The sequence below is a fragment of the Drosophila melanogaster genome, chromosome 2R (assembly GCF_000001215.4).
Source record: "Drosophila melanogaster chromosome 2R".
NCBI classification, from domain to species: domain Eukaryota; kingdom Metazoa; phylum Arthropoda; class Insecta; order Diptera; family Drosophilidae; genus Drosophila; species Drosophila melanogaster.
In genome coordinates this window covers 15,216,042-15,242,290 of record NT_033778.4, presented here as the reverse complement: position 1 = coordinate 15,242,290, position 26,249 = coordinate 15,216,042, and the positions used below count along the sequence as shown (strand labels likewise).

General features: G+C 43.5%; 5 protein-coding genes, 1 long non-coding RNA gene and 1 other non-coding gene across 13 annotated transcripts; 4 read left to right on the top strand and 3 right to left on the bottom strand.

Annotated features, from left to right (window-relative positions):
* Positions 1 to 701: 701 nt before the first annotated feature.
* Fs (Follistatin) lies at positions 702 to 18,731 on the top strand. 2 transcript variants are annotated; one of them, NM_144119.3, is made up of 9 exons: positions 702 to 1,094; positions 2,492 to 2,722; positions 5,749 to 6,430; positions 7,248 to 7,433; positions 7,499 to 8,373; positions 8,478 to 8,601; positions 9,732 to 9,980; positions 17,845 to 17,969; positions 18,036 to 18,731. In NM_144119.3, exons 3-9 carry the CDS (start codon positions 5,800 to 5,802, stop codon positions 18,147 to 18,149), a joined length of 2,304 nt encoding a protein of 767 aa, NP_652376.2. In that variant the 5' UTR covers positions 702 to 1,094; positions 2,492 to 2,722; positions 5,749 to 5,799; the 3' UTR covers positions 18,150 to 18,731. The 2 variants fall into 2 exon arrangements, with proteins under 2 accessions (NP_652376.2, NP_001286445.1); NM_001299516.1 differs by lacking the exon at positions 2,492 to 2,722 and having other exon boundaries at positions 5,786 to 6,430; positions 8,481 to 8,601.
* On the bottom strand, positions 9,626 to 15,353 carry asRNA:CR44370 (antisense RNA:CR44370). Of its 2 annotated transcripts, NR_124559.1 has the most exons (6): positions 15,179 to 15,353; positions 14,953 to 15,123; positions 13,826 to 14,878; positions 12,067 to 12,663; positions 10,663 to 11,983; positions 9,626 to 10,600 (listed from the first exon to the last, which is right to left on the bottom strand). The 2 variants fall into 2 exon arrangements; NR_124558.1 differs by having other exon boundaries at positions 9,626 to 11,983; positions 12,045 to 12,600; positions 12,664 to 14,885.
* CG8079 (uncharacterized protein) lies at positions 17,496 to 23,912 on the bottom strand. 5 transcript variants are annotated; one of them, NM_001299515.1, is made up of 10 exons: positions 23,636 to 23,912; positions 23,455 to 23,578; positions 20,726 to 20,862; positions 20,468 to 20,563; positions 20,311 to 20,392; positions 19,866 to 20,247; positions 19,309 to 19,794; positions 19,132 to 19,249; positions 18,965 to 19,070; positions 18,620 to 18,907 (listed from the first exon to the last, which is right to left on the bottom strand). In NM_001299515.1, exons 1-6 carry the CDS (start codon positions 23,825 to 23,827, stop codon positions 20,189 to 20,191), a joined length of 690 nt encoding a protein of 229 aa, NP_001286444.1. In that variant the 5' UTR covers positions 23,828 to 23,912; the 3' UTR covers positions 18,620 to 18,907; positions 18,965 to 19,070; positions 19,132 to 19,249; positions 19,309 to 19,794; positions 19,866 to 20,188. The 5 variants fall into 5 exon arrangements, with proteins under 5 accessions (NP_001286442.1, NP_725443.1, NP_611023.1 ...); NM_001299513.1 differs by lacking the exon at positions 19,866 to 20,247 and having other exon boundaries at positions 17,496 to 18,907; NM_166082.2 differs by lacking the exon at positions 20,311 to 20,392 and having other exon boundaries at positions 18,408 to 18,907; positions 20,474 to 20,563; positions 23,636 to 23,910.
* Hex-C (Hexokinase C) lies at positions 21,962 to 23,454 on the top strand. Its single transcript, NM_079935.4, has one exon. The coding sequence runs from the start codon at positions 22,027 to 22,029 to the stop codon at positions 23,389 to 23,391; it is 1,365 nt and encodes a 454-aa protein (NP_524674.1). The 5' UTR covers positions 21,962 to 22,026; the 3' UTR covers positions 23,392 to 23,454.
* Positions 23,913 to 24,095: 183 nt separating the features above from the next.
* Positions 24,096 to 24,296, top strand: lncRNA:CR44463 (long non-coding RNA:CR44463). The gene has a single exon (NR_124557.1). It is a non-coding gene; the product is annotated as a long non-coding RNA:CR44463 (long non-coding RNA).
* A 377-nt stretch (positions 24,297 to 24,673) lies between these two features.
* mRpL41 (mitochondrial ribosomal protein L41) lies at positions 24,674 to 25,267 on the top strand. The gene has a single exon (NM_137178.6). It carries the CDS (start codon positions 24,727 to 24,729, stop codon positions 25,225 to 25,227), a length of 501 nt encoding a protein of 166 aa, NP_611022.2. The 5' UTR covers positions 24,674 to 24,726; the 3' UTR covers positions 25,228 to 25,267.
* CG11808 (uncharacterized protein) lies at positions 25,221 to 26,084 on the bottom strand. Its single transcript, NM_137177.4, has 2 exons — positions 25,413 to 26,084; positions 25,221 to 25,349 (listed from the first exon to the last, which is right to left on the bottom strand). The coding sequence occupies exons 1-2, from the start codon at positions 25,989 to 25,991 to the stop codon at positions 25,269 to 25,271; spliced, it is 660 nt and encodes a 219-aa protein (NP_611021.1). The 5' UTR covers positions 25,992 to 26,084; the 3' UTR covers positions 25,221 to 25,268.
* Between the last annotated feature and the right edge of the window lie 165 nt (positions 26,085 to 26,249).

The window sequence follows — 26,249 nt, the reverse complement described above, 5'->3', positions numbered from 1 at the left end:
AATTTTTTAAATATTACTTTTTCTAAGAACATATATCACCTAAATGTCCTGTATTTATGTAAAACTATATTTATGGGATTTATATTTAAAAAGGTAGGGTTACATTTTTTAAGTCCAACATACCTATTTTTAAATTTAAAAACACCATCACTATGGTTTGCCGATTTTCCTATTATTTTCCTATTAATTTACATGTCTCTCTCTTTCTCTCACGCACACAATCGCACAGCAGCCGGCAGCGCTTTGCACAGTGGTACTAAATATTACAAATTGGAAAACGAATTTGAGATGTATTTACTTACAGTGTTACAGTATAGTTACAACTATATATTTTCCAATTCCTTCAGATATTTCATTTGTTACGATTTTACATAATTCGTAAATTAACACTTTTGTTTTTACATACAACTTTAACAGGTTTAAATATTTTATTGCCTTTAATAATACAAAATCAAACATAAAACGATACAAATGTCATAAAATATGATAAACATTCTTTAAACTGTATAGGTAAATATTTCTTTTTAAATGTATAAATTTGTAACTAAAGGAATTTCTAAAAATAAGCAAACTAATCCATAATCCATAATCCAATCCACATAGCGTTTCTTTTGCCCCACCGTGCGGCGCTTTGCATGAGTATTGGTGTAAGACTGTTGGCTGTTTTCTTACCTAAATGAGAACTTTGGTTTTCAAAATTCAGTCGGCATTCGACCATCAGATGGAGCGCACGTCTCTGGTCCTCAGTAAAAAAAGTAGCAAGTGAAAACTAGTGTTGTGTCCAGTTTCGTAGTTCCAGAACAGAGAACAGGAACGAAAATCGTGGAAATGTAAATAAGTGCAGACTGAAAGTCTTGAAATTCGAAAGCTCAGCGATAAGTGTGGACAACAGTGCGATCACCGGTCGGCAACTTTTCATTTTTTCGTTTTGTGCTGAAAATGTTTTTATTTTTTTCGGTTTTCAAGCTTGATTTCTTGTAATACCTAAAAGTGTCATATATACTCTCCGCATGTTAGCTGCTAATTTATTGGCAAACAAACACGTCTAAGTGCGAAATAGATTTTCAAAACAAAAACGAGGCATAGTTAAAAAGGTGAGTTCATAACTAGGACTCAGCAAAGTTTGGAGCAGCCTTGTGAAAGGAAATCATCGCTCCAGACGGGCAGCTATCATCTGGATATTTTGTTTCATTTCCATTTACCCCAGACGCAGCAGACAAATTTTTCCACGTACCATTCGCCCATCTCAGACAATAACAAAATTCTTGCATAGTTGTCAACAAAAGGCGATCGAAAGACTCAATAACAGCTCGGATTTCATGTGAGCCGATATTTGTTTTTATTTGCGGTTTGCTGAGTCTCGCAGCTCGCAGCTTGCAGCTTCATTCTTATCCTTAGCATCAGAAACAGAATCAGAATCAGAATAAGAATCAGATTCCGATACTGATTCTGATTCCGAATCGGAAGATGAGTGGCGCAAAGTCAACAACTCGTAGCATAAGCAAATTACTTGAAGTGCGCGCGCGCTTTTTTTACCGGCCATCCTGCAGATTTCCTGTTTACTTTTTGACATTTCTGGCGAATGCTAATGGGCCGTCGAGCGATTCTTCTAAGCGAATCAACTACAAACAGATTCGAGTGTCAAGAGGCGTTTCTTTGCTCTCTCTTTCTTCTTTTTTCATGCGGCCCACACTGCGTATGTGCAACGCGTGGCATTCGAACGCTGGCAAAACAAACATTTAGCAGTCACAGCCTACGGATCTCGGTGGTCAGTGAGTGTCTATACGTCTGTGTTTATCGGACGAGCCTCCGCCCAGGGCAACAAAAACAATGGCACACCGAAAAAAATAACACACTCGATATGACGAGCAGACGCATACGTATGAACATACTTAAATATGTATGCATAGTCATCAGACGGCTGTGTGAATATTAGTTGCTATACATTTGTTAAATCTTTTCAATGGATACGAGAATCGAATTTCAAATATTTACTTAGTGAGACCTTTTTTTTAAAGCATTAGCTTCGTTTGTGCCCTTTTCAGTATGTTTTTTCTTCCTGTGCAGGCAGTCCAGCTGTCTGCTCTTGCGATGCTGCTGCTGATGATACAGCCACTGTCGGTTTGATTTGATTTGTTTGTTGGCTTATGTATATTTATTGAAAATTTACTGCTTGCATAACAAACAACGAGGCTGCTGCTGCTGCTTCTGCTGCTGTCATATGCAAATTCCCAAGTGGGCGGAGGTGCTGGTGGGGGCGGGGCCGCTGTCCAAGTGTCATTAATCTCGCGCCAAAACGGAGACGCACAGTTTACTTTGGCTGATGAGTTTGCCGAAAGGAATTTCCTGTTGTTGCCAAATGACAAACTGTTTCCTTAGAAGACCCTCCTCCTCCATGACCCGTCCTGTTCCGCTCTTCCATCATCATCGATTTCGATTTGGCCCGTTTGTTACTTATGAAACCGAATACGTTGACCCTTTTTTTTCAAAGCGTTTTGAGCCACACACCGCAGCACAGACAGTTATGCAGTTGGGCGACCCACAGGGTTCCGCAGAACGGACCGCGCTAAAAATAGCATTTGGAGCCGGGTCTGGCATTCGCGATTGCTATTGCGCAATCGGCCTGAATGGAGCCTAAAGTCAATCGGTGACTGGATTGCGAGTCCCCGCGAACGTGGCGCGAGAACTAAGCCACACGAAAAGAAAACGGCTATGAAACCAGGTAGTTACTTCCGCATGAAGAGATTGAATACATTTTGAGCCTAACTCATCGAAACTAAATGGTGTCAAAACTAAAACATCCCAAAGTATTAAGTATTTCTGTAAGCACTCGTAGCTTCTGCAAAAGTGAAAGTTCCTTAAGAAAGTTTCAATGCCTAAAATATTAAATTACCAAGCTTACAAAACTTAAACTTCGAAATTATATTTAAAACACCCGACTAGTAAGATTATCCCTTGAGACACATTGATTTCTTCCTGTGCACTCCCGATATCAATCTACAAAATTCTCAGGATGGGATCGCTTGTTTCCGCGTTCTGTTTGTTTGGCAACTGTATCTGTTTTTTCTAAATCACACTGGGCCGCCGTCTGGAGGATCGGTTTTCTGGGCCGGACAATGGCATGGCAGGCAGCACGTGCTTTTGGCATTGCCCGCCCTATAATATGATACGCAATGGGACTTTCTGGAAACCGGGTTGCCTTGGGAGCGTCTTAATCTAATACGCAAAAGTAACTGAAGGCGTTGCAAGTGGGATATGGCAGAATACCTGAGAGAACCGCAGTGAAATTTAGCACCACATTTGATGCAAGTTTTTTGGCCAGCTCGAGGGGCTTGAGGTTGAAATTATGCACTTGTTGCTGAAGTGCAGCAGCAACAGCGCAGGATCAGCGCAGCAGAAGATGCAATTCAATACAAACGAAAATGCATAAAACAACAAAATAAAACAAAAAAAAAAAAACAAAAACACATTTTGCGAAAATCCAGAATAAATGCCCAAAAACATAAAAACAGGTCTCCAACGGTCAAACTGCATCTCCCGAAGAAGAAGGCATTCGCCATAGCTATATGGTATGGATATGGTATATATACATACATAAAGCTCCAGACTGTCTGTTTGGCAGTGCGAGTGTATTGGTGTACCTCCTCTGGTGTGTGAGTGTGTGTGTGTGTGGACCCTGAGTTTGGCAATGCAGTTGCCGAGGAGAATGCATTTAGTGCCTTGTTGTTGCTGCGGCGCTCCTTGCATTTTTTCGCGCTGCTGCTCCTGTACTCTTGCTGCCCCCCTTTGTTATTTGTGGCTGTGCCCCAAAGACATTTCAGCGAGCCTCGAGGAATCCAAAGCATTTGGATACGAAAACTTTGGGTACAGTAAAGGCTGCTGGGTTCGCCGGCCAGACAGTGGAATGTTATGTCCTTAGCGGATCATTCGCGATCGGTGCTGAAATCTGCGGCTCATTATCTAGGTATGGCCAGGTGGAATTAACACTTTCACCGCACTGACAGAAAAACATTGTCCTTTTTAAGGGGAACCAAATAATAATATAGTTTATAACAATGCGCTTGTCAATCATTATTGGGACAGAAATGTACAGGTGTAAGAGTTATCTTGAAGATATTTTATCTTCGGGGTCAGAGAAGTTCTTATTTATTCAATTTGATTTGGATTTAGAAAAGGCAAATATAATCAGCATATATTATACCTCTACGACAAATTGGTATTTGTATTTTTGCTCGGTGCACAGGAGGAAAAAAAGCTTGTACGAGTGGGCTAGTATTAGTCCGTTACATTTGTCGTAACCAAGTTATTTGCGTTACCGTCTGCAAAGGTTATAAAAACCCATTGACTGCCCGGGGTCTAAAAATAGCCTGGCTGCAGGAATGCAGCTCGAACCGAAGACCGAGCTGCAGCTCCAACTGCAATGCAACTGCAGTGCCCAATCCGCAATCCCCAATCGCCAGTTCCACGGCAAGTGCGTGTGTTATTTTCCTTTTTTTTTCCATTTTTTTTTTTATTATTTTTTTCCCTGGGTCTGTGTGAGTGCAGACATCGTCTGGTGCGCCAACTGGACAGCCGGACAATGGACAACCGCCGGATGCGGAGACGTCGACGAAATTGCAGTCGTACGACCAGCCAGCCAACCGACCAACCAACAGACCGCCATATAAAATGTCACAACGCACGTTAACTCAATAATTTTTCGACCAGCGAACTGGGCAACCTGGCAACCAGGCAACCATGGTCGTGAACCCCAGACGCAGTAATTGCCGGCGGGAAGCGGAGTGCTGCTACTGTGCTGCATGTGCAACAGCAGCTGAACTGAACTTTCGGTAATGGACTGCCAGTGGGCAACTCAGCTGAAGTGGGCTAATTGAATAGGGTAGCGTAGCCGCCTCAAGGACGTTCGCCGAGTTGGCCAAATTAGGATACTCCAGCCAAGTCACACTCCAGTCACGTTCAGTCTGTTCTTTTCCGTCTGCATATTGCACATGTTGTCTTGAGCACGCCCTTAAAGTCATGACGACGACGGCGATGGCGATGGCAGCCAAAATAAAACAAATGCCAAACTAGCGCGCCAAACTGCAAGTCACAAACAAGCAGCCAAACAAACAAACAAACCAACAAACAAACAGACAGGCAGACAGGCAAAAAAAAGGGGCTTGCAAAGGGGTAAGGATACAGTCAAAGAAAAGTGTTGGCATTAAAGCAAGGCTGCAAATGTTCTTTCGCAAATCATATGGTTAGGACTCCTCGGTTTTTACATATATAGCTGTTCAGATCGCTTTGTTTTCGATGGGCCTAAAAATTAAATAATTTTACTTCCAAGAGCATATCGCTAATAACTTCTCTGAGTGCACAAAGCCAGACAGACGGTGCATAATGCGCCAAACCTACAACACATCGGCGGCAGCAGCAACAGGTTCTTTATTTTTAGTAGTCGCATTTTGAAAACCGCCTGCTCAATGTCAACTCAGCGTTTGAGACTTAATTGTTGCCTCTTGGCCGTCGTTTTTGTGGAAAACATTCTTTGTGCTTGACTGTGGTAGCCACAGTTGCCGCCGGTTGCATCATGTATCTTGGCGTGCCACTCCACTCGATGCTCCATCCCCATCCCAATCCCCATAGCCATATTCAGTGCCATCCCCACTGCTCGTTCACCATTCCAGCTGGAGTGGCAGTGTGCTCCGTCTAATTGAATGCAGCCTGTGCTACCTTTGCGGCCTCTTAACTGTTACCTGTTAACTCGAGTGCGTTTGCCAACCCTTTGCCTTTCGTCTATCCGCAGCAGTTGCTGTTGTCATGCCGCATCATCACCATCAGCATCAGCCGACGAGCAGCCAAAACAATTTGACATTTCTAAAATCGAATTACAAATTCAAGCGCAGAGCGATGTCGATGGCCATCCGCGCACTTCCTGCGACCACGACGCCAGCGGAAGCGCGTAGAGCAGAACCAAGCCAAAACACCGACCAATTAGCGGCAACAATGTCAAAGACGTCAGCAGCAACAGCAACACAATTGGCAAGAGCAACTAGCCGCGAATGTAGAACAATTCTAGGTTTATTTATAGTAAGCGCATGGAGCGCTTTGCAAGAGTTGGCCAATTGCTTACGCCAGGATGAAGATCGCTATGTTGGCCATGGCCGTGACGTCAATGCGTCGTCCGATGCCTCTGATGAGGTGTCAATGGCACGTGAGCAACAACAACACCAACGCCAGCACAGCAAACACTCGGCCAGTTCTAGTCCCGCAAAAAGCATGCGCTGCACGAGAGCAAAAGCAGCATCAGCATCAACTGGCACCGCAGCAGCAACAGCAACACTGGGCGCAGCAGCAGCAGAAGGAGCAACTTCTGGCCATCAGTTGGGTGGACAGCCTTTGATGGCTCTGTTAATTGGATTGCTGCTACTGAATTTTCGCCTGGCGGCGGGTAAGTAGTTACTTAGCTGCATGCCAGCCACTCTGGCTGGTATCTTTCAGATACATCTGAATCTGTGAGACTCACTCGCGACGCCTGCATTCGGTTTGCATATATTTTTCGCCACGATAAATGTGTCACATTATATTCAAATGTGACGCAATTTTTCACAGCCCCTGTCGCTTGTTTTTGTTTATCCAGAAGATCCCAAAATCTGTTTGGCTCTGCCAAATCGATTTGATCACACAAGCGGCAGATCAAAATAATACAGAAACCAAATAAAAGGCAAAATAAAAAAAAAAAAAGTGGGAAAATCCACGCAAATTTGCTCAGCCCACATTAATATTTGCAAACTGCTCGCGCGATTTCGATTAGCAGCCGGCTCATCGCATTCCTGCTGAATCTTCAAAGTAAACAAATAAGTTTGTTTTGCTCAGTCAAATACCTGCACGTAATTTGACCAGTACGAAAGGGTAGCTTCAACTGTTTTCTTCCGGTTAGCCGAAGGAAATGCCATTTTCATTTTACACCACTTGAGCATGGTCGTTTTGTTTCATTTTTTCATATGAACTAAGAGTTATAAAATGCCAAGTCATATTTCATTTGAATGGTATTTCATTATGCGAATTTGAATACTGATTCAATTAGGTGTAGCTCATGTTCAAGACTTTAAATTCACTAAGTGCAAAGAAAGTCCTTCTTATAAATCAAAAGTTACACAGTTCATTTTTATTTTGTCGTATCTTTGGTTAAATATCATAATAAATTTTTAAAAAATCAGCTGAAGAGATTTGTTTTATATTCTTTTTTAATTGGCTACCCAAAAAAGCTGGCACCTGTTGGCAGACGCACCTGGGCAGCGGAAAGTGTGGACAGGTCTTCTCCACGGACATATCGAGGTCGGAGTGCTGCGGCTCCAGCCAGAGCTTCTCCTACACAGATCGCGAGCTGAGCAGCGTGGAGTACTTCTTTGCCACGGCCATTGGTGGCGGCGTGGAGTGCTCGCCCTGCATGGGTGAGTTACACATAGGGGGCTTAAGAATAATCCGAACTTATTTTGGAGTTTACCACATTTTCCAGAGAGCTGCAAGGGCTTCAAGTGCGGCCCAAACAAGAAGTGCGTGAAACGCAAGGGTCGGCCCAAGTGCGTTTGTGCACCCGAATGCGGAGCTGCCCTGCGACGCAGGACACATCAGCAGGAGCTGGAGCTGGAGCAGGAGCCGGAGCTGGAGGAGGAGCAGCAGGAGATGAAGCCTCCCCGCGAGTCCCGTAGTCTAAGTAGCGAAAATACCAACTTCAATTTAGGTTTAGACGGCGGCCAACGCCAACGTGCTGATAACCAAAGAAAGCTGCAGCCTCGCGAGTCGAAGCATCGCAGACTTTTGATCATAGACAGCAGCAGCAGGAGCAGCAGCAATTTGCCAGATCAGCCCACAAGTGGCAGACGCGGCCGGGTGGAGATGACGGGCTATGAGAGGCGCAGACATAGAAACAACCATGGCAAACACTTAACAAGATCAATGACGACAGGAGCCAATGACTCGTTCCCGGCAGACAAGACGCCTGCGCAGTCGCCTGCCGCAGACTCAATCTTAGCTCAGTCTAGACTTGCCAACTTGGCAAATGCTAATGAACCCGCCAACGACATTAATAGACAGTCGTCGACTCGAGTCAGACATCAGCATGCCAGACGCATCGAGCATGCTCCAAATCCAGACAATGGGCTAAGGAAAAGGCAACATAAGCAGCAGCAGCAGCATCAGCATCAGCATCAGGATCGAATGAATACAGAAGCCCAGTCAGCGAATACCACTGTGTCTGGGTCTGGGTCCGGGGCAACGAATCATCGTCGAATCTCTCAGTTGCAACACGGAAGTGAAACGGCTGCGTCATCGGACCTCGCTAATACCCATGACTTGGCTCATTTGGGCGGAATCTACGCGCCCCTGCCGCCGGTAAGTACACATGTATGTGCCGCCACTGACCATTGCCTACTCCTCGGGGCCCAGTCGGCTAGCTCGGATGCTTCCATTTCTAACCAACCATCAACACTCAACAGCAGCATTCGAATCCGGTTTGCGGCACCGACGGACGCACCTACAACACCGAGTGCCAGCTGCGCAAGCGCGCCTGCCGCACCAACAACGCCCAACTGGAGGTCGCCTATCGGGGCCACTGCAAGAGTGAGTGCGCCAATACCATTTACCATAGAACATATAAGCCATATCCAGTGCACTGCAAGAAAATCCTACCTACCAACTAAGAAATCTTGCCGTAGAATCAGGAACTATATATTTTTAGCAGAGCATTTTCGAGACTTGTTATACATATATCTATTTAGTGAATTTCTGTGTTTTTTGGACTTTTTCGAGTGTAGGTGGACCGGGTTGCTCGCGTGCCAAAACGCAGCAGCGCCACAATTAGATTAGATGACAAATTATTGCACATTTCAATTACGGCCAACAACTTGTCGCCAGTGGTGAAATCAACTGGCCAACCAGCCAACCACCATCAGCCAGACTGAAGCCAGAAATGTTGTGTAATAATTTAATGATACAGGAAGCACTCGCAAACATGCTCAAATGATCAATAAAAACGGCGCACAAGAACGATGAGCCAGGAACCCAAAGAACTCGTTGGATTAGCCGCAAGCACACGACATTCTGCAGCAAGCGGCCACTGCAGCAAGCAGCTAGCAGCAAGCAACTTGCAACACAAGTTGCAGCAGCAGCAACAACAGCCATTCCAGCAATCTAACGCTGGCGCGTGCCAATATATCCATTGGAATTTCCAATCGCCAATTCCGATGGCGATCTGCGGCGACCACTCATTCGCATTCAATTGCCGGCAGAGAAATGATTGCAATATTTCGCGAGTGTCACAGTTGGCGCCAAGGCGTTTCGCCGCATGTCCCCCTGATAAATTTCGACAGTTTATTGCCGGCCATATAAGCGCATATGTACATATATCCGAGAGATACATCCGACTGGCCGGCGAGTAGGATGTGCGGGTACGGGCTGCTAATCATAGACATTGGCCAACTACTTATTTATAGGCCCAATCAGCACCCATGTGCGAACGGTATTCGCTAATGCCAAGAACATAGTTGCAGGTGCAACATATAGGGATGATTAATTGACATGTTATTTTGGGAGGATTCAAGTGAAGAATTCATTTCCAACAATGGTTAAAAGAGCATCTTATCTTAGTTTATATTACATACTTTATTTAACAAATATTAATTTTAACAATACATATTAGTATAACAAATACATTTTTCTTTCTTTCTTTCTTTCTTCATCCTATCCCCCAGACAGCTGCAGCGGAGTCCATTGCTTGAACGGATTGACCTGCGTGGAGGATCAGTATCTGATGCCCCACTGTATCGCCTGCCGGATCGAGTGTCCCTGGGACAACCTGGATGTGGACTCCAGTGGCTACGACGAGCGACAGGCGGTGTGCGGTGTGGATGGGAAGACGTACAGGAGCGCCTGTGATATAAATCGAATGATTTGCAAAATTGGACGTTCCATCGCCGTGGCATATCCGGGTCCCTGTCGAGGTATGTATTTTGGCTGCAGTCTGCGGGAATCAATCAAACTAATTGGTATGGAAAGCCTAGTTGCAGTTGGTAAATGCAAAATGTTGCCACTGCCGCTACTGTTGCTGCTGCTGCTGCTGGGTAGCGGCAGTGCGATTTTAACAACAATCAACAAAGAACCGCAATTTTGCATTTGATTGACTCGACTGAGGTTTCCACAGCCAGCCCAAGTCGAGTTCAGTTAAGGCGAATCGAATGGAATGGAATGGAATCGAATCGAATCAAATCGCGTCGCAGCCACAAGTGGTTGTTGCCGTCTGCAGCTTGGCCATATCAAGTTGCCGGCTCTCTCGGTGTTTGACTGAAATTGCTACATTTGCTTATACGGCTCCATGATTGCCAGCAATTTGATTAGCCCGTCAGCTCTGGCCTGGGTTGGGTTGGCTTGGTCTGATCTGGTCTGGTCTGCTCCACTTTGACTATGAGCTCGAGTACGGGTGCAGGCGCATCCACAATTACTGCGAACACTCGCGTCGTCGGCATCATTCATGCTTATTAATTTTGCGGTTGCCATCCGATTGATCGACTCCGATTTCCAATTAATTATAATGCTTCAAGTCGGCCCACGACAGTAAATGCACCTGGAAAAATGCATTAGTTGCCCATCGATGATCGTTGATTTCGATTCTTCATGCATATTCACATCACCATTTATCCAGTCCGCGTTCATAAATATAAGCTAAATCATTTGATATTAATAGTGATATCTATGTGAAAAATTGTTATTAAATGTGTTTCCAACATCACTATCATCCGACTGCCCAAACGAAAAATATGTACATCGATTTTCCATTTTTAAAAACCGCGTGAGTAATAAAATGAAACTAATAAAATCTAAAAATTTATCAATAAAAGATCTGCATAGAATCATTCGTCATTAAATTATCATAATTTGTACCCTACTTCAACAAGGAAATTAATAGTAAATAGTGTAATTCATCCATTTGCAAGTAATCATTATGATCAGATATTTGTGCCTTTCGTACAACATTTTTCAAAAATATTCTGGTACATGCATTTAAATTTTAAGTTTCTCAATTTGAAGGCTAAAGAAGCGAGGATTAGTGGAATTGTATTTATATTAAATGTATTGAAACGATTCTATTTTATACCAAAATCCACGAGAAACTAAATTTCTCTAGAAACTTGAATGAACACAATTCGCTTATAAATCAAGACGAAGAGATCAGCAATCTGCCCGAAAGGAAAACAATTAAACTATAAAAATATTAAAATCACAAAAAGATATTAAGAAAAATAAATTCCTTCAGGTGGTACTACTTCAATCAGAAATTTGCGTGCTCACTATTAAAGAATTTTGTTAAAATACCGTCACATCGACCAGATATTTGTGGGTTTCGTACAACATTTTTCAAAATTATTCTGGTACATGCACTTAAATTTTGGTTTTCTTAAGTTGAAAGCTAGAAAAAGCGAAGATTTGTGGAATTGCATATATTAAATTGATTGAAACGATTCTATTTTATACCAAAATCCACGAGAAACCAAATTTCAGATTTAAATTTGAATGACCACAATTCGCTTATAAATCAAGACGAAGAGATCAGCAATCTGCCCGAAAGGGAAACAATTAAACTATAAAAATATTAAAATCACAAAAAGATAAGAAAAATAAATTCCTTCAGGTGGTACTACTTCAATCAGAAATTTGCGTGCTCACTATTAAAGAATTTTGTTAAAATACCGTCACATCGACCAGATATTTGTGGGTTTCGTACAACATTTTTCAAAATTATTCTGGTACATGCACTTAAATTTTGGTTTTCTTAAGTTGAAAGCTAGAAAAAGCGAAGATTAGTGGAATTGCATATATTTAATTGATTGAAACGATTCTATTTTATACCAAAATCCACGAACAAACTATACTTCTCTAGAAATCAGATTTAAATTTGAATGAAGACCAGGAAAAGGATACAATTAAATGGGTCCTCACAGAAGCGAAACTAAAAATATTAAAATCACGAAAAATTAATAAAAGAAAATTCCATCATGTGTAACTATTACAATCGAAAATTTGCATGCTCACTATTTCGTTAAAATACCGTCACATCGACCAGAGTTTTTCTCCAGTGTGGCAATCAATGGTGCTGGAAGGCGTGGTGGTGGGCGTTCCGCAGTCGCACCAAATCCGGAGACGAATGCGAGAACCTCAGACCACACCGGATAGGAGCGACGTTGGCGGAGACGGACGGACTGAACTAGTTTAGTGTGCCATGGGGGCCGAAGACAAAAGAGGGCTGCCGTGCTGCAATTGCCTGTTAATTGCTGTGTTTTTTGCCGCAAATTACAGCTTGTAGTTAATATGAAAACAAAAGCTGTCAATCCAGCGGCACCAGCTGCCGTTGACAAAAATTCGCTCCCTCCGGTCATTTTGATAGGCATTATTATTTATCAATAATGTTGCCTTAGTCGTCCTCAATTTTCATAATAAGGTGTTGGGGTTGCTGCTCTCCATTTCCTACTTGAATTATCCTTTTACTGCGGTACCTTTAAATTCGCACACATTTCACAGCAAACTACTTCGGCTAAAGCAAGGACACTAGATTCATCACAACGATTCCTAATCATTGGGGAGGACTTTTAGCTTAATAATCAATTTTATAACTTCACCTATTTGTTGCACCTTTCATTGGACTTTGATGATCCTACAATTTCTAATCGCTTGGGTGGAATATTTTAGTTTAAACACTTTTATAACTTCACCTATTTGTTGCATATTTCATTGCACCTTGTCTCAATATTGGGATTCATCACATCGATGAATCAATTAATTAAATAACTTCACCTTTTTGTTGCACATTTCATTGGACTTCGATGATCCTCCGATTTCTAATTGCTTGGGTGGAATATTTTAGTTTAAACACTTATAACTTCACCTATTTGTTGCATATTTCATTGCACCTTGTCTCAATATTGGGATTCATCACATCGATTCCTAATCGTTGGGGAGGACTTTTAGTTTAAAATTCAATTTAATAACTTCACCTTTGTGTTGCACATTTCATTGGACTTCGATGATCCTCCGATTTCTAATTCCTTGGGTGGAATATTTTAGTTTAAACACTTATAACTTCACCTATTTGTTGCATATTTCATTGCACCTTGATGATCCTCTTCAATATTGGGGTTCATCACATCGATTCCTAATCATTGGGGAGGACTTAGTTTAATAATCAATTTTATAACTTCACCTATTTGTTGCACATTGCATTGGACTTCGATGATCCTACGATTTCTAATCGCTTGGGTGGAATATTTTAGTTTAAACACTTTTATAACTTCACCTATTTGTTGCATATTTCATTGCACCTTGTCTCAATATTGGGATTCATCACATCGATGAATCAATTAATTAAATAACTTCACCTTTTTGTTGCACATTTCATTGGACTTCGATGATCCTCCGATTTCTAATTGCTTGGGTGGAATATTTTAGTTTAAACACTTATAACTTCACCTATTTGTTGCATATTTCATTGCACCTTGTCTCAATATTGGGATTCATCACATCGATTCCTAATCGTTGGGGAGGACTTTTAGTTTAAAATTCAATTTAATAACTTCACCTTTGTGTTGCACATTTCATTGGACTTCGATGATCCTCCGATTTCTAATTCCTTGGGTGGAATATTTTAGTTTAAACACTTATAACTTCACCTATTTGTTGCATATTTCATTGCACCTTGATGATCCTCTTCAATATTGGGGTTCATCACATCGATTCCTAATCATTGGGGAGGACTTAGTTTAATAATCAATTTTATAACTTCACCTATTTGTTGCACATTGCATTGGACTTCGATGATCCTACGATTTCTAATCGCTTGGGTGGAATATTTTAGTTTAAACACTTTTATAACTTCACCTATTTGTTGCATATTTCATTGCACCTTGTCTCAATATTGGGATTCATCACATCGATTCCTAATCGTTGGGGAGGACTTTTAGTTTAAAATTTAATTTAATAACTTCACCTTTTTGTTGCACATTTCATTGGACTTTGATGATCCTCCGATTTCTAATCGCTTGGGTGGAATATTTTAGTTTAAACACTTTTATAACTTCACCTATTTGTTGCATATTTCATTGCACCTTGATGATCCTCTTCAATATTGGGGTTCATCACATCGATTCCTAATCATTGGGGAGGACTTAGTTTAATAATCAATTTTATAACTTCACCTTTTTGTTGCACATTTTATTGGACTTCGATGATCCTACGATTTCTAATCGCTTGGGTGGAATATTTTAGTTTAAACACTTTCATAACTTCACCTATTTGTTGCATATTTCATTGCACCTTGTCTCAATATTGGGATTCATCACATCGATTCCTAATCATTGGGGAGGACTTTTAGTTTAATAATCAATTTTATACATTCACCTATTTGTTGCACATTTCATTGGACTTTGATGATCCTACGATTTCTAATCGCTTGGGTGGAATATTTTAGTTTAAACACTTTCATAACTTCACCTATTTGTGGCATATTTCATTGCACCTTGATGATCCTCTTCAATATTGGGATTCATCACATCGATTCCTAATCATTGGGGAGGACTTAGTTTAATAATCAATTTTATAACTTCACCTATTTGTTGCACATTGCATTGGACTTCGATGATCCTACGATTTCTAATTGCTTGGGTGGAATATTTTACTTTAAACACTTTCATAACTTCACCTATTTGTTGCATATTTCATTGCACCTTGTCTCAATATTGGGATTCATCACATCGACTCCTAATCGTTGGGGAGGACTTTTAGTTTAAAATTCAATTTAATAACTTCACCTTTTTGTTGCACATTTCATTGGACTTTGATGATCCTCCGATTTCTAATCGCTTGGGTGGAATAATTTAGTTTAAACACTTTTATAACTTCACCTATTTGTTGCATATTTCATTGCACCTTCTCTCAATATTGGGATTCATCACATCGATTCCTAATCGTTTGGGTAGACTTTGTTGCACACTTTCATTGGACCTTAATTATCCCCCAACATTGCGGACGGGAAATCTCGAACACATCGAAGGTCAATGAACCCGAGGAGATGCCAAGAACAACTTTATTCGCCGACTCCTTTTGATAGCGCCATATACATACATTCTTATACTATTTTATTAATCATTCTGACCTTCAATATACACGCCTGTACGCCTGTTTTTTGAAAATATTTGTTTAAATGGATTTTAAAATTTTGTATGAATTTTAGTTTTATGAGAAGTTTTGATAAAAAAAATTTGTCTAAAGATACACCAGTGAAAATCGTTTTTATGTGTGTTCACAGCTCAAAGAACAGAAAAGGAATGAACTCTTCTTTACAAAGTCTTATAAATCTCGAAACTTGTCGAATTTTTTATCACAGCCGCCTGCGGGAACTTCTAAATTTTACATATGAGTGTTCCTTACAGTATCATACATTTATTGACCGATCGCCTGTCTATCTTTTTCAATTGCTTGCAACGGTAGCCGGTTCCTAAATAAAGATCATTAGCCACCATTCACTCTTGCTTTTAGCTCAGTCCCCCTAGCAGCAATCACATCTCAAAGGCCAAAGACAAGTGTGCGTGAGTCCCTGCAGTTTGTTGATCTTGGATCCCCATCCCCATCCCCATCACCATCCCGCCCAAGTCCCTCTGGTGATGAGCCTGCTCCTTCCGCTTCCCTGGGTTCCTTCCTGCGCTGCTTAATGTGCGTCTGGTACTCGTTATGTTCCGTGGATCGTCCGCCGATAAGATAGTGCTAGCGTGCGCGTGAGTTGGTTCCTGAGCTTTTTATCTTCATGGTTAGTAAGTTTATGGTTCTCGGGCATTTGTTTGTTTGTCTGCTTTCACATAAATATTTTCAGTCGCGATCCGGGCTCAGGCTCGAAAGTATTCTGGCTATGATGGAGGGGCACATGGGAAGGGGGCCAAGAGAGAGTGAGAGACCCCGTGGCACAAGCCACGAAAAGTTGCCGTTGGTCCCAAGAAATATGACTACACGTACAAACCATTAAAACGCCATTTTCGCAACGTTCTGCGTCGACGCAGGTTCTGTGATTGCAGCTCTCGAGGAGTGGGCACTGCGGCGGGGTGCCCATGTCCCGAGTGAAATAAAGTCCGGTCTGGGGTCTCCGGCTGTCCAGCTGTCCAACTGTCCACGTCGTCGCGACGTCACTTTTGTCTGGTGGAGCGTCTGGGCCTTCTTCCTCTCTGTCCCGGCTGTAGTTTACGATCGTATTAAAATCACCTTAAACAACACGCAATGCCAAAATGGCCCAATGGCCAATGGCCAGTCCACCCGGCTTGGCCTGGCCAGTGCTGGTCTGAATGGGAACACGCATATACCACGACCAGACCAGACGCATGACCCACGACGCATCCCATCGCAGACCGGACCAGACCAGACCAGACCAACAGAGCCCAGCCCATTCCAGTTGAGCCCATCCAATATGATCCCATCCCATTATAACCCATACAATGTTGCAATAAGTTCCGCCAACGGCCGCCGGCGTTGATTAAACCACGTCGACATAACAAATTATAGTTGGCTCGCCTTGTGACGGCATTATCAGCCATAACCAGCGGTGCAGCTCCTGCTCTGGAGGCCACTGCCACATCCATCACAATCAACAAGTGCGGGGCAGCACAGAGTACCACAGCACAGCAGTGTGGAGCAGTGGACCTCGTGCAAAGGACGTATCTGCCTAAAGCTAAATTGGCAGTTGAAATTAATAAACTTTAACTGTTACGAATTGCTAGACGGCGGACTTTCACGCACCGTCACCCGCGGATGCAACTCCAGATGCAGATGCAGATGCAGATGCAGTTCCAGACACCCAGACAGAGACAATCCAGACGACTCCCTTTGCCTTTTGCTGCTCCGCCTTCATAGCAATTGCGATCGACAATGCCCGGGGGCTCTGTGCAACATAGTTGCCAAGTCGCAGATCATGTTGACGATAAACACATATATTTTGCCCGGCGTTTGCGGCTGCGCGCCGCTTGGCTGCTTTATAGCTCGACTGGATGACTGGCTAAATGGCTAACTGCCCATTTGGCCGACTCCCCGACAGTCGCACCAGTCGGATGTCGGATGTTGGCCCGGTCCAAAGATGCTACCCGTCTTGCGCATTGCTGAAATGGAATGGGAAATGGGCATGGGTTTGTGCATGCTGATGGGTATGGATATGGAAATGGAGTGAGGTGAAGGGACGTGGTGCACAGCAAAAAAATATGATACGATCAGAGTAATTATCTCTTTATTTAGTTCAACAAATATAAAAGGGATGGATATAGTATACAATAATAAAAAATGTGGTTCTATATCGTCCGTTTATAATTTTCAGATCTAAACCAAAATATTATCTTTGTGCAGTTTAGTATCTCATGATAATGCGTGGTGTGAACTATGCGTCAGCTTAGAAAATTGCACTTAAGACAGACTGAGATACGACAACAGATTTAGTTGTGCATATGCATGCATCCTATTCTATCCTTTCCTCTTAAGTAAGCCCTAAAATTGAACTTTAGTCAATATTCTATTAATCTCGCCCAGACTACTACATATAGTATCTTCATGACCTAATGAGCCACCGAATGCACCATTTGTATATGGCCCTTAAAAGTTGAAAGCTTGCTCTAAAATGGCCAGGCACTTCTGCCGTAATCACAGAAGCACCTGCCCAGGTTCTCAGGCGGCCAGGACATGCATTTCAGTGTGCAGGAGCCATTAAACCGAAATTGCCAGACATAAAGCTGAAACTTAACCGCAGGCAGCCGTCATTAATGCGTTCGCATCATAAACTTTATATTGCAGCAGGCCGCGTGAGCTGTGCGGACATCAAGTGTGGGCCAAAGGATAACTGCCTGGTGGATCTGCAGACGCGCCAGCCGAGATGCGTGACCTGTCGCTACAAGTGTCCGCGGAAGCAGCAGCGACCGGTGTGTACAGATTTTTTGTAAATAAAACATTTCCTTTCCTATTATGAATTAATTTTGTAATATTAGGTACACAAAATATGCGGCTACAACAACCAGACATACAACTCGTGGTGTGAGATGCACAAACACTCCTGCGAATCCCGCTACTTCATCGGCGTCAAGTCCCAGGGTAGCTGCTAGGAGATCGGATGCATCTCTCGACCACATCGGCCTAGGGCTTTATGTAGCGTGTTCTTCCGTAGCTCCAACATCCAAAGATTCTCGTTGTGCGTTTTCGTGTTGTAATCGGTGGATGGGCCTGCGGCTGTTGCCCAAGCCTACCGAGCTTACACTACATATTATCCGATACACTTAACATACAGGCAAAGTATTATCAACCTTACAACATTACGTATTGCAGCAAATCTTATCCAGCATGTATCGCAAGAGAAACCACATATCTTAAGAGGCTTTTGTATTTAACATTAACATTAGGCTACACGATAATTAATTTAAACGATCGGTTTGTATGCCCATTAGGCTCGCAATTAGTTTAGACCAACGTGTGCGAAGTCGTATTTATTTAACATTACCTTCCCCTATTCTTTTTGTTTATAAGCGAAGCTAAATTAATTAATTGACTGATAGCTTAACCTTATAGCAAGATTTTTGAATTAATATATACATACATAGAATCTATGTGTATATACATACATATATATTTACATACACTTATAAATATGTTTGAGTAATTGTTAATTAAATGTGTTTCCAACATCATTCAAAATGTCTTTCTAATCACTATCATCCGATTGTCCAAACATATCACTGGCGCGCTGATATCGCGCCTGAGTGATCTTCAAGTTGGCCAGCTTCCGTTTGTCAATGGTTCTGGAGCTGGACAGCACTGGGTCACTGTTTCCCAGACCGCTAGTGCCCTCATTGGCTACCACATTGATCTGCGAACGGGTTGGTATTAGAAGTAGTGACTAGCTTTATAAGTCTAAAACACTTACCGGCTCCAAAAGTCCAGCACTGGCATTTGTTTTGCCCAGTTTTTCGCCCTTTTGCCAGCCCAATTTACTCAGCATTTTAAAACCCTTATTAGAGCTACCGATTTCACTAAAAACGAATAACACATTGGTCAACCAATTCAAGTTAAGATGTGTAAGCTGATACTCACGTGTTCACACAAGCCACCTCAGTCTTTTCTTTATCTGTACTGCTGCCCACCTGGACTCTCCTTGTTGCGGCACGATCATTGTAGTTGGACTGCCCATTGCCGCTAGTATCAACGAATTCTAAAAGTGAATTAAGGATTGTCAAAGTAAAGTGAGAGTATAAGTTGTCTTGTATTTACTTTCGTTTTCTAGTCCATATTTGCGCTGCAGTTTTTTTAACTGCTCCTTGTGAGATAATACGGATGCGGTGGATGAGGCAACAGCGGCCACTACCGGCGGAGAATTCTCTATCAAAAGGCCCGGCTCGCACAAACCGCAGGTACTGTTACCCTCGTGGACATGACACAGTAGTCTTGTTTGGCCCAGAGTGATAACACTGCCGTGAACGAGATCCATGGCGTCGCTGGACATTGGGGATCCATTGAGAATGGTACCGTTTCGGGAGCCCAGATCAAGACATTGGTAGATTCCCAACTTGTTCTCATACTTAAACTTTAAGTGGCACTTGCTGACGTTCACGTCCGGAATGATAACATCGTGAGCGCCCTCCCGTCCAAGAGATCCACCTTTGTATGTGATTAGATGCAGGCTTCCCACTTTCAGCGACTCTACGTTAGTCTCCTGGACAATGATGCGGAGGGAGGGTGGATACTTTTTAGCAATGTCTAAGCAAAGAAGAAAGCGTTAGTTAAACAAACAGGGAAGAGCGCGATAAAAACGCGGATAACTTAAACACCTTGAAAGCGTCCGGCAGCCTTGAAAACTGGAACACTGCTGTCTTCCGTGTTGCTGCTGCTATCCTCGTTGCTAGAGTCGGAACTGGAGTCGCTGCTTTGCGACAGCTCGCCCTCCTCGGCATCATTAGACCGCTCATCATCAGAATGCCTGTGACGCTTCTTGGACTTGTGACGGCGCTCCTTCTTGGATCTCTTCTTGCTGTGCTTTTTACTCTTCTTTTTCTTGGCTTTGCGCTTGGATTTTTCAGCTTGATCTTTGGCCTTTTGCTTCTCGGCCTTAATCTTCTTCAGCGTTTCGTGGTCCGTAATGACGCCTCCCAGCTCATCGAACTGCACCTCCAAATCCTCGTCCTCCGATTCCGGTTTGGCCGCATCGTTCGCCTGCAACCAAGTTAAGAAAAGAAATCCGCGTTTTTATCGCACATTCTGGACCTTGACTCTTACCTAATGCATTGCTACGCATTCGGTCTATGCGGAGTTTGTGAAACCCCGCTAAAAGACTACTATAGGCGCAGTCGCTCAAAGGCTGCGCAGCGAGGAGGAGAAGAACAGTGGTTAATGTGGTCGTATGGCATTGAAATCCGCAACTACACCCACTCACCTGTACCTGGGCCTGAGAGTGGAACTCGTACGAGTCTTTGGCGTGATCATAGCTGTAGTAGCAGCCGTTGTTACCATCGTAGTACAGCCCGTACTCCTGCGAGGAAGAGAAAAGCAGGTGTAGATTAACAACAATCCGAGCCATTGATGTAGGTTTGCCAGCGCGATAACCCCTGAAAGTCATCGCGGTGCAGTCACTGCATCGCGGAATAGAACGGGACGTCATAAAGATTGCGTCCGCTGTTTATAGCTTATTTACCGCGTTATAGTAGTATCCCGTCTTGGGATCGTAGTACATGCCAGAGGTGTGCTCGTAAACGAAGTTGTTCAGGTTTTCGGCGTGCTTGGCTGCCTGCCTCATTTCGTCCACAAAACTGAAGGCGTCCGTCGCCGATACTGCAAATATAAATTATTTTCCAAACATGACTTGTAATGTTTTGATGGTTATTGATAAGGTTTTATAAATATTTAAGACAATATAGAAATAAAAACAGAAACCTGTGGTGAACGACACGAAAATGAGCAATGTTATCAGCAGTTTTGAAAAACATTTCCTTATTTCAACTTTAAAAATAGTCGGAAATGGGTTGTAGTTATCTTTACATTCATAAATTAATGTTTATAGTTATATGTATTTAGACGAACTATAAAGTAGCTATTTAAGTGTTAGTATAAGAATTCTAATTATTTTTCTAATCCCCTGAGTTTTGCGTAATCATATTAATTCTATTAAGAGTAGTGTCAAGGGCTGCTCGGATTTTTGTCAGGGGCAGTGGCGTTAGCCCATGCGACACTTCAGTGCTTATCTCGGGCATTACCGGCATGGAATGTTTGACGTACTCGACCTAGGACCCCGCCAATACTCCTCAATAGATAGACAAGTGGGTGGGTTGCGCTTGTAAGATGCGGTCCTTGAAACGGCCTTATCTCATCGTAACTAAGAAGGCGTGTTGCAGCTAATATCGCCCTGTGACAATTTATGGCTTTTAGAAAGTAAAAAAGTGAAATACGGCCTTGGCCATTTTTTCCGGAAATATGGCACTCTACGAAAAGTTATACAACAATTTAGTACAACGGAGGACACCTTATTTGTAGATACTGAAACACTTTTTAATAGTAATCTCTTAATGGATTCTTGTGCCATGCGATCGGTGTCCATCCGGGATTTATTCGCAGAGTTAATTGTGACATATTTCCTCCTTTCCAATAGTCGGCTAAAGACGATCTACAATTAATTTGTAGGGTGCCGAATCTGAAGCTATTGCCACCAATTGACAAGCGGCAAACGAGACAACGAGCGATTAGCATGTCGCGCAGTTGTAGTTTCAGATTCGGAATCCGCAAATCAGCTACTTAGGTGTGTTTTCGTTTTTAATTTGCTACGCAGCGCCCATATTGCAGCGGCAGCAGTTGTTTCCAAGGCGCACTGCATCTCAACGCCTGGCTCTTATCAGGCACCCAGGGCAACTCCAAATCGCCGTGGGCTCGCCAGGCGCCTGGTTAGTCGTTACTCATCGTTCGAGGCGGTTACAACTAAGACAGATAGATTAGCCAAGCAAAATGCTGGACGCGGAGGTGCGAGAACTTATGCAACCCTTTGTGTTGAGTGATTACCAGGTGCAGGAAGTGTACAGTCGCTTTTGCCTGGAAGTGGCCCGTGGACTTAAGCGGTCCACGCATCCACAGGCCAACGTCAAGTGTTTTCCCACGTACGTGCAGGATCTGCCCACGGGCGACGAGATGGGCAAGTACCTGGCCCTGGATCTCGGCGGTACCAACTTCCGAGTACTGCTCGTCTCGCTGAAAGGTCACCACGACGCCACGGTGGATTCTCAGATCTATGCCGTGCCAAAGGACCTGATGGTGGGGCCCGGTGTGGACCTATTCGATCACATTGCGGGCTGCCTGGCCAAATTTGTGGAGAAACACGACATGAAGACCGCATATCTGCCACTGGGCTTCACTTTTTCCTTCCCTTGCGTGCAACTAGGCCTTAAGGAGGGCATCCTGGTACGCTGGACTAAGGGATTCGATTGTGCTGGGGTTGAGGGCGAGGATGTGGGCCGCATGCTGCACGAGGCCATTCAGCGGCGCGGAGATGCCGACATTGCCGTGGTGGCTATACTCAACGATACCACTGGCACCTTGATGTCCTGCGCCCATCGTAATGCAGATTGCCGGGTGGGTGTCATTGTGGGAACTGGCTGCAATGCCTGCTACGTTGAAGATGTTGAGAATGTGGACCTATTGCGCGCAGACTTTAAAAAAACGAAGCGGAGTGTGATTGTAAATGCTGAGTGGGGCGCCTTTGGTGAGGGTGGTCAGTTGGACTTTGTGCGCACCGAATACGATCGCGAAGTTGACGAAAAGTCTCTAAACCGATCGGAGCAGCTGTTCGAAAAGATGACGGCGGGCATGTACTTGGGCAACCTGGTGCGCCTTGTGCTACTTCGTGCCCTCGAGCGCAAGCTGATCTTTAAACAGAGCAGTCGACGTCCAGAATTCGCCAGCGTGCTGCAGAGAAACGAAGAGGTTTTCGAGACGCGCTACATTTCGGAAATCGAGGACGACTCCTTCCCAGAGTTTGCCAGCACAAGGAAGATTGTGAAAAATCTGTTTGGTCTAGAGAAGGCCTCCGTGGAGGACTGCCAGACTCTGAGATACATCTGCGAGTGCGTAGCTAAGCGAGCGGCTACATTAGTAGCCATCGGAGTCAGTGGGCTGGTGAACAGGACTTCCAACCGCCGCGTGATAGTCGGCATGGATGGCTCCGTCTACCGATACCATCCAAAGTTCGATGCCTACATGAGGCAAACACTCCAAAAGCTGGTGAAAGCAGACAAGGAGTGGGACATCATGCTCTCGGAGGACGGATCCGGACGTGGAGCTGCGCTGGTGGCCGCGGTGGCCAGTAAAACAAAGTAGGAACTCACTACTATTGTAGCAATAATAGAAGGACTCAGTGTAATAAAACAAATTTTAACTCACAATCGTTGGGCTGGTCTTTTTTGTTAGTATCCTCATCGTTTTCCATGGAATACTGGCATTCTTGTAATTCCGATTCAGTTGCTTGGCTGGCTTTGTCACACGAAACCTTTTCTTCCCGGCTTACCTTTAAAATAGATCAAAAATTAAGACCATTTTAGCTCAACCTTTAATTGGGACTCACGTAGTGTAGGAGTTTTTGTTTATAGGACGCCAGTTTGGTGTCGTATTTGCGGATAATCCCGTGCAGCTTTTCGACGTACTGCAGTAGTTGTTGCTGCTCGCAGGTTTCCAGGTCCTGTATGCTCTTCAATTCGATGGAATCGTACTTGGCGACAGTGTCCGCCAAATCCTCCTCTTCAGCCGGTAACGACATTGTTTAACAACCGTCGAATCTAAATCAACTTTTTATAGGGATCACAAGCCGATTTGGGGAGTTTCAGCTAGAGATGGAGAAACATCGATGCTAGCATGGATGTCATCAATGTTTTCAAAAAATCGCATTCATCGATGTTTTCGAGGAATCATCGATGTTTTTCCATCTCTACATCGCATCTGAGGAGAAAAGCGTATAAATTGTAAGTACAAATTAATTTTCCATATCTTCTAATACAATTATTAATACCATATTGTGGCGTCGTGATAGACATGGAAAATATCTGAGAAGAAAGTTTTTAACACCCGAAAAAGGCTTGCACATATGAATGCATGTCATATGCACGTCTAAATGTATATACATGTATGTATGTAAACGTGCATTTGTCTTATAGGAGCAATTACTGGACCAGCGGAGGATGAAAAGGTGGACACCAAATACTGACGTTTTATTTAAGCAACATTAAAATAAAAAGCAATTATTTTTATTTAAAGCATCGATGTTTAAAACGTCGATGTTATTCGCCAAAAACATCGACATCCGCCAACATCTAGTTTCATTTCAACTAACAGTCGTTTTAAGCACTGGTGGCTGCAAAGTTAATCGATTTATTAAGAGATGGTTGCTTTTACACATAAAAAAAATATGCCTAGTTTTTGAAAAAAAAAACAACTTAGTTCTTATCAAGATAAAATAAATATGGCAACGGCCTAAAAGAAAAAAAACTTTTTCGGTATTTTTAAAAAAACAAGTAGTTTAATAGCAAATTGGCTTCCAATACATTTCCAACTGGGATTAATTGTCTATCGAAAAAAGTGTCATCTCTACCCAACCAAACAGCTGTTCCCTCATCTACATTTGTTATTTAACCATTTTGGTCGCCGAAAAACGAAATAAGAATGAATAATTGTATTAAAGTAGTGCCCATTGCCCTAAGGTGCCAGCAGAGGACCATCAGTACTTCATCCGTGCTGGAGGGCAAGCGGAACTTCCGTAAATTTAACGCATACAACAAGCGCGGTACGCGCGTGGTAAAGGAAGCCCAGAAAACACTGGCCAATCCGCCGGTAGCCATTCACAAGCGAGGTGTACGAGACACGGGCATACTTGTCGACGGGCAGTATGTGGAGATTCCCGAGAAAATTCCGGACATCATAGTTCCCGATTTGACCGGTTGTAAGCTAAAGCCATACGTGTCCTATAAGGCGCCGGACGTCGTCCAGTCGGAGTTCACCAGCTTGGATCTCTTCAACGCCGTCTACTCGCAGAAGATTATCGAAGATTTCAAGGCGGGAAAACTGCAGAAGGACGGCAGCGCCAAGGAGCCCTCGGTCAATGAGCAACTGACTCCGGAGGAGGCCTTGCAACGCGCTCGAAAGACGGGCAGCGATATATTCTAGACATAGGTTTATTGTTTCTTAAATACAGAGTCTAAACTCGACTACTCCTGCATGTACTTTTGGCGGTAATTGTACAGCTTGCGCAGCCACTTCTCGGCCTTCATATCCGGGTCGCCCAGGAACTGTCGGAATTGAAAATCAGATACTATTAGCATGTATATTCGAGCACCAGGTAACCCACTCACGTTCGGATGGAATATTACATCTTCGTTTCGGACTGCAGTGGCTGGCTTGCTGGCGACTGTGACCGTTTCATTGTTCAGATCTATGATCACCTTATCGGATGTCTCCTTTGAATCCCTGGAGCTAAAAAATGACTCCGGCTTGAAGGTGTCCTCGTCTATAGTCTCGAGTGCCTTTTGCACCTTGGTGTCGAACAGATCGATGGCCTTCACGGGAGCAGCTGCGGGTGTGGTTGCGGATCGGGAATTGCTTTCCGAACTTGGACCCCTGGTTTTCCTCTGCGAAATAGACCGCGATTTGTGATGATCCCTGGTTCTGCTTTTGCTGTGCGTGCTGCGGGAACTACTCCTGCTGCTGGAGGAGCTGCGCGAGGTGCTGCGACTGCTACTGCGACTCCTTCTCGAGTACTTTTTCGACTTCTTGGCCTTTTTCTTCTTCGGTTTTGAAACCTGCCGGCTGCTCCTGCTGGGCGACTTTGATCTGTGTCGTCTGTCGCGGTCTCGCTCTCTGTCTCTTTCTCGGTCCCGATCTCTATCCCTCTCTCTGTCGCGATCTCTGTCACGGCGGTCGCGATCCCTCATAATGTGTCCTTTATCGGCAGTTAATTATTTATTTAGTTTTTTATTTATGTTATATTTCTTGTGTGCCGGACGTCGCTCATTCCCAAAATACAAAATCGCCTGTCAAGAAAACGCAACATTTTTACGAATATTCCAGCTGGCCACACTGATTGTGTCAACATGTTTACCGCCTATCGATTTTTGGACTTATCGACCGATTTTAATTTAAACTAATAGGCGCGAATTTTAATTATAGTAATCACTTTAAAATATTTAACT

Coding starts and splice junctions, on each gene's coding strand:
- Fs (NM_144119.3), top strand. CDS start 5,800: ATGCCGCATCATCACCATCAGCATCAGCCGACGAGCAGCCAAAACAAT. Junction 6,431..7,247: donor GAATTTTCGCCTGGCGGCGG/GTAAGTAGTTAC, acceptor TACCCAAAAAAG/CTGGCACCTGTTGGCAGACG. Junction 7,434..7,498: donor GGAGTGCTCGCCCTGCATGG/GTGAGTTACACA, acceptor CACATTTTCCAG/AGAGCTGCAAGGGCTTCAAG.
- Hex-C (NM_079935.4), top strand. CDS start 22,027: ATGCTGGACGCGGAGGTGCGAGAACTTATGCAACCCTTTGTGTTGAGT.
- CG8079 (NM_137179.3), bottom strand. CDS start 23,827: ATGTCGTTACCGGCTGAAGAGGAGGATTTGGCGGACACTGTCGCCAAG. Junction 20,564..20,725: donor CGGGATACTACTATAACGCG/GTAAATAAGCTA, acceptor TCTTCCTCGCAG/GAGTACGGGCTGTACTACGA. Junction 18,908..18,964: donor GTGCTGGACTTTTGGAGCCG/GTAAGTGTTTTA, acceptor ACCCGTTCGCAG/ATCAATGTGGTAGCCAATGA.
- mRpL41 (NM_137178.6), top strand. CDS start 24,727: ATGAATAATTGTATTAAAGTAGTGCCCATTGCCCTAAGGTGCCAGCAG.
- CG11808 (NM_137177.4), bottom strand. CDS start 25,991: ATGAGGGATCGCGACCGCCGTGACAGAGATCGCGACAGAGAGAGGGAT. Junction 25,350..25,412: donor ATGTAATATTCCATCCGAAC/GTGAGTGGGTTA, acceptor CAATTCCGACAG/TTCCTGGGCGACCCGGATAT.